The sequence below is a fragment of the Salvia hispanica genome, chromosome 6 (assembly GCF_029641045.1).
Source record: "Salvia hispanica isolate PSC_SH4W2 chromosome 6, Shi_PSC_v1, whole genome shotgun sequence".
Lineage (NCBI taxonomy): Eukaryota > Viridiplantae > Streptophyta > Magnoliopsida > Lamiales > Lamiaceae > Salvia > Salvia hispanica.
This window is the reverse complement of record NC_142697.1, coordinates 30,207,628-30,221,157: the sequence shown is the minus strand read 5'-3', so window position 1 is coordinate 30,221,157 and position 13,530 is coordinate 30,207,628. Positions and strand designations below refer to the sequence as shown.

The window sequence follows — 13,530 nt, the reverse complement described above, 5'->3', positions numbered from 1 at the left end:
CCTAATTCTACATGGTATCAGAGCAGGTTAGGCTCAGAAAAATATCATCATAGCCCCAAATAACAGCCCCAGAACAGAGATACAATTCTCGACCAAGACGGCGAGAAACCAACAATCAAGATGACTGACGAAAATAAGGAACAAATCGAACCGATTGCCGAGAAGATCAGATCAAGTAAAAGTGTTACCGTAGCCTTCAAATTAGACGGCTCCAATTACTCACTATGGGCTCGCCTAATGAAGGTAGCCATTGGCGGCAGAGGAGTCTACCGCCACATCACTGGAAATCCGACTCCACCAAGACCGGGGGAGAAGGGATACTCTGATTGGGAGGAGATAGACTTGATAGTCTTCTCATGGATTATTGATAACATGGAGACATATATTATAGCCGATTTCGCACACCACCAAACGGCGAAATCTCTGTGGGATACGCTCGCCGTAACCTTCGCAAGTTCGGCAGATTCTTATCTAATATACGACCTGTGAGAGAAAGCAAGCAGAATCACTCAAGGGGAAACAAGTTTGGAGGTCTACTGGAGTAAACTCCATGGAGCATGGATGGACATAGATCGGTGCCCACACAAAACCGTAGATTGCTGTGATAAAGGAGTTTCACAGTATCGGAGCATCAAATCGGAGCTGAGATTATTCAAATTTCTCACCGGATTGAACGAGAGGTACGATTGGGTCAAACGCGAGATCCTCAAGGAGGATCCGTATCCCTCAGTCGATGAGGCGTACGGATGGGTGAAATGGGAGGCAGCTCGATTGAAAATCATGTCACCGGCGTCCGAATCGCCCACCACCGCTGTCGGAAGCGACTCATCATCGGGAGTAGGGTTCGGCTATGGAGCCAGAGAATACCGCCAATCGCAACCTCAACACAGGAGGCAACCACAGCCGACGCCGCCGCCGCGTCCCACCACAAACCGCCGGGGAAACGCCAAACCGGACAAATCAAAGCCCTGGTGTTCCCACTGTGGGATGAACAAGCACACAAAGGAAACTTGCTTCCAATTAATTGGATATCCAGACTGGTGGGAGGCGGAGAAGGCGGCGAAGGCCAAAGTAGCCATCGGAACAGAGGGAGGAGGAAAAAATCAAGGAGGAGCAGGGGCAGATGGGAGTCGTGAAACGGCTCAGGAGCGGCAACCGGAAACCGGTGGTCTCCAAACCGGCGGTGGCCGGCGCGGCGACAACGGAGGGGGAAGGACAGCCGAGGCAATGATCGCCTCCTTCAAGACCGACGGTGCCGAAAGTGGAGGTAAAGGGTTGGGGAGTGAGAACCCTAACCCTAATACTTGTTCTCTTGCAATTAAGTCCTTGGCTAATGGAGAATGTGAAAAAAGAACCCATTTTAGGAATATTACAGAATCCGACCCCATTATTTGCAAAAATTCATTTGCACCTCTAGAAAATTTGTCTTATGCTTTTGAGGCTCGGGATAGTAATGAAATTGATGATACGAGGTGGATTTTCGATTGTGGGGCCACAGATACAATGACTTATGATAGAAAAGATTTTGTTGAATTTCATAAGACCCCTAAGTCACATATACAAACTGCCAATGGAGGAATAACGCCAGTTGAGGGGGCAGGGACTATAGAAATATTTCCGAATGTGCAACTTTCAAACTGCCTCTATGTTCCGAATTTATCTCAGAAGTTGATGTCGATTAGTCATGTGACTAAGGATTTGAATTGTACTCTGCTGATGCAACCAACATTTTGTCTCTTACAGGATATCCGGACGGGGAAGATTATTGGACGTGGCACTGAACGGCGTGAGCTCTATTTTGTAGACGAGATTGCTCGACAAGATGGTGCGGCGATGCTTGCTCACGGACCCACCACTCAGGAGACTTGGCTCTGGCACCGAAGAATGGGTCATACCTCTCCGGGTTATCTAAAATCTTTATTTCCTAAACTTTTTGTTCCTAAGAATTTTTCCTGTGAAACTTGCGTTTTGGCCAAGAGCCACCGTAACACCTTTAAACCGAATGATACTCGTGTTAAGACTGTTTTTTCCTTAATACATTCTGATGTGTGGGGCCCTGCGCCTATTGGTACTAGTCTTGGTTTTAAGTATTTTGTGATATTCGTGGATGATTGCAGTAGAGCCACTTGGGTATATTTTATGAAACAAAAATCAGAAGTTGTTGATAAATTTATTTTGTTCTATAAAATGATCCAAACTCAATTTCAAACATCCATTAAGATCCTACGTTCAGAAGAGGGGGGGGGGGGGGGGGGGAATTTGTGAACAATTCTATGTCTCAATTTTTTAGGGAAAATGGGTTAATCCACCAAACCTCCTGCCGTCACACACCCGAACAAAATGGAGTTGCTGAAAGGAAAAACCGAATCATCCTAGAAATGACCTGAGCCCTCCTATTTGACTCAAAAGTTCCACCATCTTTTTGGCCAGAAGCCATATCCACCTCCATTTACCTTCTAAATCGACTCCCCACCAAAACACTAAATCAAAAAACTCCACTAGATCACTTGGCTACCTTGACACAAGTTCCCGCAGCTTTATCTCTTCCACCCAAAATTTTTGGTTGTTCGGTCTATGTACACATTCCAAAACACGAAAGAACCAAGTTTTCACCATGTGCAATTAAGTGTGTGTTTGTCGGTTATGGGATCAATCAAAAGGGCTATAGATGTTACGACCCAAAAATCAAACGGGTTATCACTACCATGAACTGCAACTTTCTCGAAACAGAATCTTTTTACCACCTTGGGACTCAAGAGGAGAGTGAGAGACAGGGGGAGACCCAAGAAACCGACTCCCTTCGGTGGTATGTGCCAAGTAACTTTGATATGGGACCAACAGAGCAAGTTGGCACTGTTCATGAACCGAACTTGTCTACAGAAACGAGTCAAACGATGTTTCCGCCGCGCTCCTCTGATCCAACCGTAACGGAATCCGAGGTAATATCTACCCCACATCTTGACAGTTCGGTTATTATTTCTGACCCTCCTAGTACAGAAGAAGAAGAAGATACTAGCATTGATCAAGATACAGGGCAGTATGTGCGCCCCGTTAGGAGTACGAGAGGAATCCCTCCGAAAAGATACTCTCCGGAAAGAATAGGGCGAAAAAGCAGGTATTCAATAGCCAACTTCGCCGAGGCCAACATCTCCAAAATGGCAAAGGCTTTTCAAACCGCACTGTACGAGGAGGAGATACCTCGAACCTTTGAAGAAGCAGTAAAGATCAAACATTGGAGGGATGCAATGCTGGTAGAGATGAAAGCATTAAAGAAGAATGGTACTTGGTAGATCAGCCCATGACCCGATGGAAAGCATACAGTGGGGTGCCGATGGGTCTTTACAATTAAACGGAGACCCGATGGGAGTATCGAGCGATACAAAGCTCGATTGGTGGCAAAGGGATATACTCAAACCCAAGGGATTGACTACTCTGAAACCTTCTCTCCAGTTGCGAAGATGAACACCGTGAGAGTTCTTTTGTCCATTGCGGCAAATAAGGACTGGCCACTTCATCAATACGATGTGACCAACGCATTCCTTCATGGAGAATTGAAGGACCCTATATACATGGAGGCTCCACCAGGATTCTCAGAAGAGTTTGAGCAAGGAAAGGTGTGCAAACTGAAGAAGACACTATATGGGCTAAAGCAATCCCCAAGGGCCTGGTTCGGAAGATTTACAGACGTGATGAAGAAGTATGGGTATCAACAGAGTAACTCCGACCACACCCTCTTCATCAAGCGGAGAAAGGAGAAGACCACTTGCCTAATAATATATGTCGATGATATGATCATTACTGGAGATGATGCCGAAGAGATACAACAACTCAAGGAACATTTAGCCACCGAATTCGAGATGAAAAATCTTGGAGACCTTAAGTATTTCCTCGGGATTGAAGTACTTAGGTCAGGGAAAGGAATCTTCATCAGTCAACGAAAATATGTTCTTGATCTTTTGGCAGAGATAGGGATGTTGGACTGCAAGCCAGCAGATACTCCTATTGTTCAAAATCACGGACTTCAACTCATTGACTCAACTTATTTTTAACACAAGTATACCCACAAGTGTATGGGGCTAATGTAGCAAATAGTAAGCAAAGAGTATCGTATCCACAGAGACAATGAGTGTCAACCTAATTACCACGAACCAACCTCAACTACTATCTAGATGAATCGAAATTTTGGTTTTTCTAAATCTATTTGAAAGCAAGATTAAAACAATTAAAAACAACTAGAGAACTAAAAGCAAATAAGAAAACGGATGTAGATTAAAGATGAGAAGGGTAGAATCCTACGGGATCGATAACAACTATCCTATGCTCAACTAACTTCCTAACTATGCCAACAAAGGGTCTCAAGGGTTATTAAGCTATCACTAAGGTAAAACTATATCTTTTCTCAAAGCATATAATTTGTAGATTGCTACCTAGAACCGAAGTCTCCTTCCTAGAACTAAGGTAACAACTCCTAATAGCTCCTAAGATACTTAGCTTCATTCAAAGGCTCAAATCTCTCGATTATATTGGCAAAGACGTCAATTTCTTCTCTTTCAAATTAAACTACTCACTTCTCAGTTCTTGTAGTAAAATCCACATGCATTTATAAGGTGATCAGTCAAATAAATGTATAAGCACAGAAGAAATCAAAATGACCACATGAGCCAAGGCATAGAAAAAGGAAATCAATTAAACATAAGAATCATTGTATCTCCCCCGTAGAACTCTATGAAGGATTTAGCTACTCATGTTCATCGCAAAAGTTAAAGAAATATTCAAAGAAATATTCAAAAACATTGTTTAAACAAGAATAAAACTAAAAGTAGAAACTCCTAGAATTGGATTGGGCGGATTGGAGGCTTCGTCTTCAATCTTGCGATGAATTCTCGTCCTCTGCTCGTTCTTCTCTTCTTCCTAGGTGAAAAAGTAGTATTTTTGGGGTTGAAGGCGTGTAGAATGTTGTGGAGGCGTCCCATGCACATTAGGTTAAATAGGGCTCGAAATTTCCTTGTTTGGATCTGTCGGCCGAACCTGGCGGGTCGCCAGGTTCGTTGAACTATGAAGCTGGCGAGTCGCCAGCTGCTCTCGGCGATTCTGGAGGAAGGACCTGGCGGGTCGCCAGGTTGGTACTGGTGCGAAGCTGGCGAGTCGCCAGCCTCGTGCTACAATTTCGTCCTTTTTCCACCTTTCGCCATTTAAGCTCATTTTCGACCCTTTTTCTACACATTCTTCACAAAATGGTCAAAATACCAATAACATAGAAAAGTAGCTATAAACCATGTCTCAAAATACACAATATACGATCAAATCCAAGTAAAACTACCCTCTAAAATTATGTAAAATCCAAGTGAATCACTCATCAAAGGGGCGGCTCCTACTGATCGGGGTAGATACTAGAGGCTAGTTGGGAAACTCATCTATCTATCTCATACTAGACCAGATGTTGCATACGCAGTGGGAGTCTTAAGCCAGTTCATGCATAGTCCGCAAGAAGAACATTGGGAGGCAGCACTTAGAGTTGTTCGCTACTTGAAAGGAACCGCCGGACATGGAGTTTTGTTTCGGAAAAATGGGCATCTAGATATCCATGGATACACTGATGCTGATTGGGCAGGAAATCTAGTCGATAGACGTTCCACGGGAGGATACTTCACCTTTATTGGTGGGAATATGGTGACTTGGAGAAGCAAGAAGCAGAAAGTGGTCGCTCTCTCTAGTGCCGAAGCAGAGTTTCGAGGCATCAAGAGCGGGTTAACCGAAATCCTTTGGCTTAGGAGACTGATGAAAGAATTAAACTTGGAACCGCAGAAAACTTGCAGATTGTTGTGTGATAATAAGGCCGCGGTCAGTATCTCAGAAAACCCGGTACAACATGACAGGACAAAGCATGTCGAAATTGATCGACATTTCATAAAGGAGAATCTTGAGGAGAAGATAGTAGAGATCCCCTATGTGAAATCAGAAGACCAGCTGGCAGACATCTTAACTAAGGCAGTCTCGGCAAAGAGTTTCCACGAGGTGTTGGGCAAGTTAAGTTTCGGTAATCCCGTCACTTAACTTGAGGGGGAGTGTTGGAAGATATGGAGTGCTCTACAAGAAAGGAGGAAGATTGCATAATATTTGAGGCGTGTAATTAGGAAGATTTGATTGCACTAAATCTTACCTTGTATGGCTATCTCTTAGCCTATAAATAATGTACAAATTCATTGTGAATAATATATCAAAGATTTACCCTAATTCTACATTTTTCACATGTCACATAATATGGTCTATTATTAATGCATGGAATAAACACGTATAATGCGTGTGAGACCACTGATTGACGTCGGTTGATAATTGCAACCTTTTTGACTAATAATAGTAATCTTTAATGAGATATGAACAAAAAAAATATGAAACACTTACTTAATATAGGACAGGGGAAATACTATACGGAGTACTTAGTAGTTAATACTCCATCCGTCCCAAAAAAAAAATATAGACTAATTTCACCATTTTAGACCATTCCCTAAAATTAGACAAAGTCTAAATATAGAAAATTTTTAACCAATTACATACTACTAATAATGTGAACCCCATATTCCACAACCCTACTTTCACGACCTTTTCCCTCTCTCTTTCTTACTTTTTTCAGTTTCTCTCTTAACTAAAAATCGTGCCATATACAAGTTTTTCTATTTTTTTGGGACGAAGGGAGTGTATTATAAGAAATATATTAGAGCACTAATTTAGTTATGTCTTTTAATATAATTAAAAAAAATGAGCAATATATTAAAGTTTGTTGGAATATAAAAATATATTGAATCACTTGTTTAGTTTGAAGAAAATATATTGTTGTTTGAATATAAGAAATATATTGGTGCACTTATTTAGTTTGAATAAAATATTTTAAAATTTGTTGGAATATAAGAAATACATTAGAGCACTGATATAGTTTAGAGAAAATATAATAAATTGTACTACTTATTTAGTTTGGAGGAAATATATTTAAATTTGTTGAGAGGTAAGATATATAAAAACTAATTTAATTTGGAGGAAATAAAGAAGTATTAAAGTTTGTTAGAATAATTAAAAAAAATTGGAGAACAAATATGATAGGTTAACACACTTAATTCCATGCTCAATCTTGCAATGCACAACAAACACAATCGTGCTTCATGCATCTAGTTTACTTCCTCCGTCCACAAAAAATAGAGCAATTTGTGTATGACACGGGTTTTAATGTAGAATTGGTAAAGTAAGAGAGAAGGGAAAAAAGTAAGAGAAAAGGAGAAAAAGTAAATGAGAAGTAGTGTTAGTAGAATGATGTGTAGGGTTATTATTTGTTGAAAACTTTCCATGAATGAATTGTGGACGGCCAAAAATGGTAATTGTGCTCTATTTTTATAGACGGAGGGAGTATTTCGTAATTCTCAACCATCAAATGCTTGATCAAGCATGGATGCTAGATCTTGCCATCAATGCATCAAGTAATAGTTCAATGCTCAATTAATCAACAATTTTTATGTCATGATCGTATGAAACAACACCGGGTCGCCATCTGACTAGTTGAACCAGTGTATTTGATTTTTAAAACCAAAACTTGAACTCATTTAGAGCATCCACAGCGGATGCTAAATGCATCCCTATCTCATCTCGGAGGGACGAGACGCCCGCGAGACGACGTTGTGGGCGACATCCCGTCTCGCGTCTCGCGCGGAAGAGGCAGCTGGCGAGACAGTCTCGCCACGCGCCGGGGCGACGTGGCGCGCGCTGGTGCGTAGTTGACGCCCACTCGTCGACCCGCGAGTGGGCGTCGTAATTATGACGTCATAATTTTTTTTTTAATACCTTGTTCAGAAAAAAAATTTATTAAAAAACGGTAATATTGCCGTTTTAAAAAATGGTAACTTTTTTAAAAAAAAAATTTTCTTATTTTTTTTTTCCATTCTCCATTCTACACACAAACACTCCAAACACCACATCTATTCTTCTCTCAAACCACCTCTCTTTCCTCTCCAATTTCTGTAAAAATGTCCGGTGATGGAAAACTCCAGCGGCTCTGGCGGCTTCGATTTAGACGCGTTTGGCGACTGGGGGGCATGTACCACTCTCTGGCTGGTTCGTCGACGCCGGGCACCCAAGGCTCGGCGACGGCGCCGACGGAGCCGTACCAAGTACCGCATTTTGATTTGGATGCATAATATCGTCTCTCCCCCCCGAGGGCAACGCAGAGATTATCCCAAATTAGGAAGAATATTCCGGAGGAACACATTCCAGAATACTTTCCATTGGGCAGTGGTGGAGGCTCCGCCAGCCGCGATGCCGAGGACGAATCTACCCCGGTGGAGGAGGAGGATGATCTAGGCCGTCATCCATACGGCCACAAGGAGACGTTGGCTCTATAAACCTCTTGGCTCACCGTCTCGTAGATCCCATCGTTGGGAATCAACAAAACAAATTGTGTTTTTGGGAGAAGGTCACATAACTTTACGCAGATTCAAAGCCGAAGGAGACTCGCCCCCGCACCGTGAAGATGCTCCACAGTCATTGGGACCGTGTCGAAAAAGATGTCAAAAAGTTTTGCGCGGTCTACAGGGGTGAAGCGGAGCATTACCAAAGCGGAGCCAGTGAAGCCGACATTCTGCGAGCGGCGATGCCCGTCTTTAAAGACGACATCAAAAAAGATTTCAAACATCGATGTTTGGCAGTTGGTCAGAAACGAAGATCGCTGGGCTGGCGGTGTCTGGTCCTCGAGCTCGAAACGCACGAAGCACACGGGGGGTGGCTATTCGTCTAGTGAGGGCGGCGGATCAGGAAACGCCTCACATGAGGCTGGGGACACGCCCACTGAAGCCGGTGGCTCCTCCTCCGGTTCACGACGTCGGCCGCAAGGGACCAAGGCGGCGAAGGCGGCTAGAGGGAGAGGGAGAGGGAAGGGGAAGAGCCGAGGCGAATCGAGCCAGGCGGGCGCGGGCACGGGCGTGGGCTCGAACACTTCCCTGTGGTCCGTATACATGCTCTCCACGATGGCTGACACTTCCAAGATGACGCCTACCCAATACGAACATCATGATCTCGGAATGCAGGCGATGGCAAGGTAACTTTGTCTTCAGCCGGGTGCACCGCCACCGGCTTCGGGGAATGATTCGCCGGCGGAGTAGTTTTTTAAGTGTTTTTAATTTCTAGTATTTTAAATTATGTGTGTTTTTATTTTTTTAGGATTTTAATTATGTGTGTTTTTATTTTTTTAGGATTTCATTTATGTCTTTTTTATTTTTTTAGGTATTTAAATTGTAATTTTATTTTATTTAATGAAGTCTGTTTTATTATTAATTGATTTTGTTGGAAATAAAAATGAAAAATGAAATTGAATGAATAGTTAAGAGATGAGATGGTTAAGAGATGGATGGATGTGGGTGTTATCTCTTAGTTAAGAGATGGAGTGAAAAGTACAGTGGGGCCCATGAATAGTGAAGAGATGAGAGGGTTAAGAGACGGATAAGAGACACCGCTGTGGATGGCCTTAAGAAAAGATAAGGGTTTTTTTTTATTATACAAGTCCTTCATTTCTAAAAGTTATAGTTCGTCTTTTTTATTTTGGTGCATCCACATTGAGTCAAATAACTTTCAAAGCCAGTAATCCGAGCACCGCACAATAAGAAAACCCTTAAAACGAACACATCTCATAAAATTAAGACAACAAAGAGATTTAACAGTATACACTAGAGCAAGATTATAGACAATAGACCACTACAGTTTATATTTGGTACATGCACATAAAATCAGTCCATTTTCTTTTGTAGGCGCGACAGGATTAACGACAAAACATGATAAGATCAAACCCAAACACCATAGAATAAGAAAACATTAAGCACAAACATGAACTCTTAACATTGAATTTAAGTTGTGTTGACACAACACGACAACAACGAACATTATAAGTAGGTTAATATCAACTAGAACGAGGTTGATTACATAGAGTCAGAATGCACCATACAAGTTATATACTACTACTAGCTAACAGTGGCATATAGTGCGTGTTGGGTTGACACGGGTAAAGCCAAACCTTTGAGACAAACACGACCATCTAACGACAAAACACAAATGTAGACTAACATTATGAACTAGAATGAGATCACATTCTCAATTCCGAAACTCTTTAGTGAGAGAAGGATTCGAGTAAAAATCATGGCACGGTTAAGGTGATTCCCTACATACACATACTCGATCGTACGGTGTTGTTCCGCAAACATACCTTTTGACCCAATCGTACCGAGTGGTTCATTAATCATACCGAGCTGTTGAATAGTACCTGTCTTACTGGAGTAGTAGATGAGACGCCTCTTTCTGTTGTAGAAGTTAATGTCGTTCGCAACCATCAGCGTCAAAACATCACCATCGTTGAAAACTTTGATAGGATAGACAGACTCCATTCTATTGAGAACAACAATATTAGAAATTAAAACCATTAGTACTCAACCTGTACTCTATGGTCCAAGATTCCTCGACTCTGTATTCCTTCATCGACCAGATGACAATTTCATTTTCCACACGTAAGAAACACACAGACAGTCGCTCAAAACACTCAACTCCATAGTTAGACGCTCATCTAAAGCGGCAGGAGGAGCAGAGAATATGCTAAAACATTCCGTTTCAACGTCAAAACCACATATCAACAAGGGCCGAGTGGAATCATACACAGTCCAATGGAGGTTTTCGTTACACAAAATCCGCCCATCTAATTTGAATCCAAAACCAGAGGCAGGGCTGGCTTCAATGTGCCTCCACGTTCCCGTTCCGAGGGTGTATACGTGATGAGCAGAGTCGTAGCTAGAGATGCCCAAGGTTTTCAGTTCCGGCGGTTAACCGCGAAACCGGAACCGCCGGTTCTGGTTCGGAACCGGAACCGTGACAAAAATCTTGAACCGGAACCGTGATAATTTGAACCGCGGGCCGGTTCCGGTTCCAAATTTAATGAACCGAAACCGTCACCGAACCGCCGGTTCCGGACGGTTTCGAACTGCCGGTTAACCGGCGGTTTCACGGTTCCGGCGAGGTTTTCGAGGCGGCCAGCTTTCAGTAGGATGGTCGGCTTTTTCAGGCGGTTCTGCAGGCGGTTTTTGACCAAAACCGCCGGTTAACCGTGAAAACCGGCGGTTAACCGCCAAACCGGCAGTTTTCGGTTTTGGCGCTGAACACAAGGCTGACACGTTGCAGCTTCGATGGGATGGTTGAGTGCAGGTGGTCAGACGGTTTGTTGACCAAACCGGCGGTTTCGGGTGTAAAACCGGCGGTTTCCGGCGGTTCCGGCGGTTTTTGACCGTTTTACGATTTTATTGTTTTTATTTTTATTTTTATTTTTTTTAAATTCGAATTTTGAATTCAATTTCAGATTTCCCCCCAAATTTTTATCTATAAATACCCCCCTCTATCCTCACTTACATTTACCTCACTCTTGTGTTAATAAGAGTTTCTCTCTTCAATCTCCCAATTCTCTCTCTTTGTCTCCCATTTCTCATTGTGCTATTTGTGCTTTCATTTGAATTATTCAAGTGCTACTCTTATATTACGCATTGTTATACTTGATCTATAGTTCTATAAGTTGTCTTTCTCAATTGCTAAAACAAAAAAAAAATTATAAGTCCATATTTCTACTATAATTCCATAAACTATCAAGATGTCTTCATCCCGAGAAGGTCGTATTGATAAGGGAAAAGGAAAGTCCAAGAGGCCAAGTCGAAAATCCGTTATTGATGAGATTTCTCAAAGGAACATGGATATGTGGCAGGTTAATATTTATTATCTACTAATATTATTAATTATGAATTACATTACATTATTGTTCATAATGTTATTTGATACTTTCGCTACAAATATTATTTTGTAGAATCGAGAAGAGCAAGATATGGCCAATGCTATTGCTCTCTCCCGCTCTTAATCCCAAGGCGGACGTGGATATGGAGGCGATGCTTATGTTGGTAGTGGTAGTGGTGCTCCCGGTCCCGGTGCCTATTCTCAACAAATTCCAACCCCGGTGAATCTTGATGACGACGATGATGACAAGGAGGAAGAGGAGAAGGAGGCGGAAGAGGAACAACAACAAGAAATGCCACCCCCACCCCCACCACCAAGGAGTCGTCGTGGTCGTGGTCGTGGACCTCCTCCTCAACCTCCTAAACCAGTTGAAAGGACTTTAACCTCAGATATCATGGTCAAACATTTCAAGAAGGTACGAGATAGTACCGATCCGAACACTTTTAATGTGTATTGCAACTATTGTGAAAACGTATACACATTACGAAAGAGTGGAGGATATGGTACATTTACCCGTCACATGGAGAAAGCGCATCCGGTCGAGTTTGGTATCGCTCCAACCCAAACTCAACTCAACTTTCAACATGGAGGCGGGACCGGGAGTGGGACGGGTTCATCCCAAACATCAGGTATGTGTAGCAATACTCTTTTAAAATATGATCATAAAAATGCTCTTAATGTGATGTCTAGATTTGCTGTGATGAAACATTTTCCATTCAATGCTTTTGATAACGATGCTTTTGAGTCGAGTATGCGACAAGTTTATAATGCCGCTGCAAGAAAATTGAGTCGAACTTCTATGACTCGAGCTGTTGTTAGACAATGCATGGAAAATAAGGTGCAATTAGGTATGTTTATTGTTAACTTGGGTCATAAAGTTTCGATTTGCTCTGATGTGTGGACTGATTGTTTTTGCAAAAATTCATATATGAGCATGTGTGGACTGATTGTTTTTGCAAAAATTCATATATGGGCATTACTGTGCATTTCGTTGATCACAGTTGGACTTTGAACAAACGTTTGATTGCATTTCGGGAATTTCCCGCACCACACACTGCACAAGCAATTGCTCAATTGATCATTCAAGTTTTGAATGAATTTCAATTGATCAATAAAATTTTTTCTGTTGGTTTTGATAATGCAAGTGCTAACACTGCTAGTATAGATGATCTCATCAGTGCATGTTCTCCTGTTATTGATGGCAAATATTTTCATGTGCGATGTATTGCTCATATTTTGAATTTGTGTGTTCAAGATGCGATCGATTTGTGGCAAAAGTATGTTGATCCTATTAGAACTACTGTTAAATTGATTCATAACAAAGCTCCTATTGGTAGAGCTTGGAAGAAATATTGTCATAACAAGCAGTGCAGGTACACCAATTTTCGTTTGGATGTTTCAACTCGTTGGAACTCGACGTACGATATGTTGGAGTCGACTTTGAACCACATTGAGTATTTATGTGATTTTTTTAGAACTTGCCCGCATGTTCCTTCTGATTTGCTTTTGATACCCTCTTGTTGGGACCACAACATGGATTTGTTTCGATTATTCCAAGCTTTCAAAAATGCCACTGTTGAGTTATCCGGTGTTTATTATCCTACTTCTGTGCGCGTTTTGGAGCATTGCATGTATGTGGCAATTGGTTTTAAGACATGTGTGAAAAATACTCAATTCATTGAGTTGAAGGCTATTTTGTTTTATATGGTTGAAAAATGGTTGAAATATTTTGCGCGT

At 42.0% G+C, this 13,530-nt stretch overlaps 2 protein-coding genes across 2 annotated transcripts; both read left to right on the top strand.

Moving 5' to 3' along the window:
- The first annotated feature begins 120 nt into the window (after positions 1 to 120).
- On the top strand, positions 121 to 489 carry LOC148923550 (uncharacterized). The gene has a single exon (XM_089061533.1). It carries the CDS (start codon positions 121 to 123, stop codon positions 487 to 489), a length of 369 nt encoding a protein of 122 aa, XP_088917659.1.
- Positions 490 to 780: 291 nt separating this feature from the next.
- On the top strand, positions 781 to 4,049 carry LOC148923549 (uncharacterized). The gene is made up of 3 exons (XM_089061532.1): positions 781 to 2,068; positions 2,731 to 3,279; positions 3,451 to 4,049. The coding sequence occupies exons 1-3, from the start codon at positions 781 to 783 to the stop codon at positions 4,047 to 4,049; spliced, it is 2,436 nt and encodes an 811-aa protein (XP_088917658.1).
- Positions 4,050 to 13,530: the final 9,481 nt, after the last annotated feature.

Excerpts from the sequence above, each read along its gene's own strand:
- LOC148923550 (XM_089061533.1), top strand. The coding sequence starts at position 121 with ATGACTGACGAAAATAAGGAACAAATCGAACCGATTGCCGAGAAGATC.
- LOC148923549 (XM_089061532.1), top strand. The coding sequence starts at position 781 with ATGTCACCGGCGTCCGAATCGCCCACCACCGCTGTCGGAAGCGACTCA. Across the intron at positions 2,069-2,730 it reads GTGGGGCCCTGCGCCTATTG|AATCTTTTTACCACCTTGGG; the intron begins GTACTAGTCTTG and ends TTCTCGAAACAG. Across the intron at positions 3,280-3,450 it reads GAAAGCATTAAAGAAGAATG|TTGCGAAGATGAACACCGTG; the intron begins GTACTTGGTAGA and ends CCTTCTCTCCAG.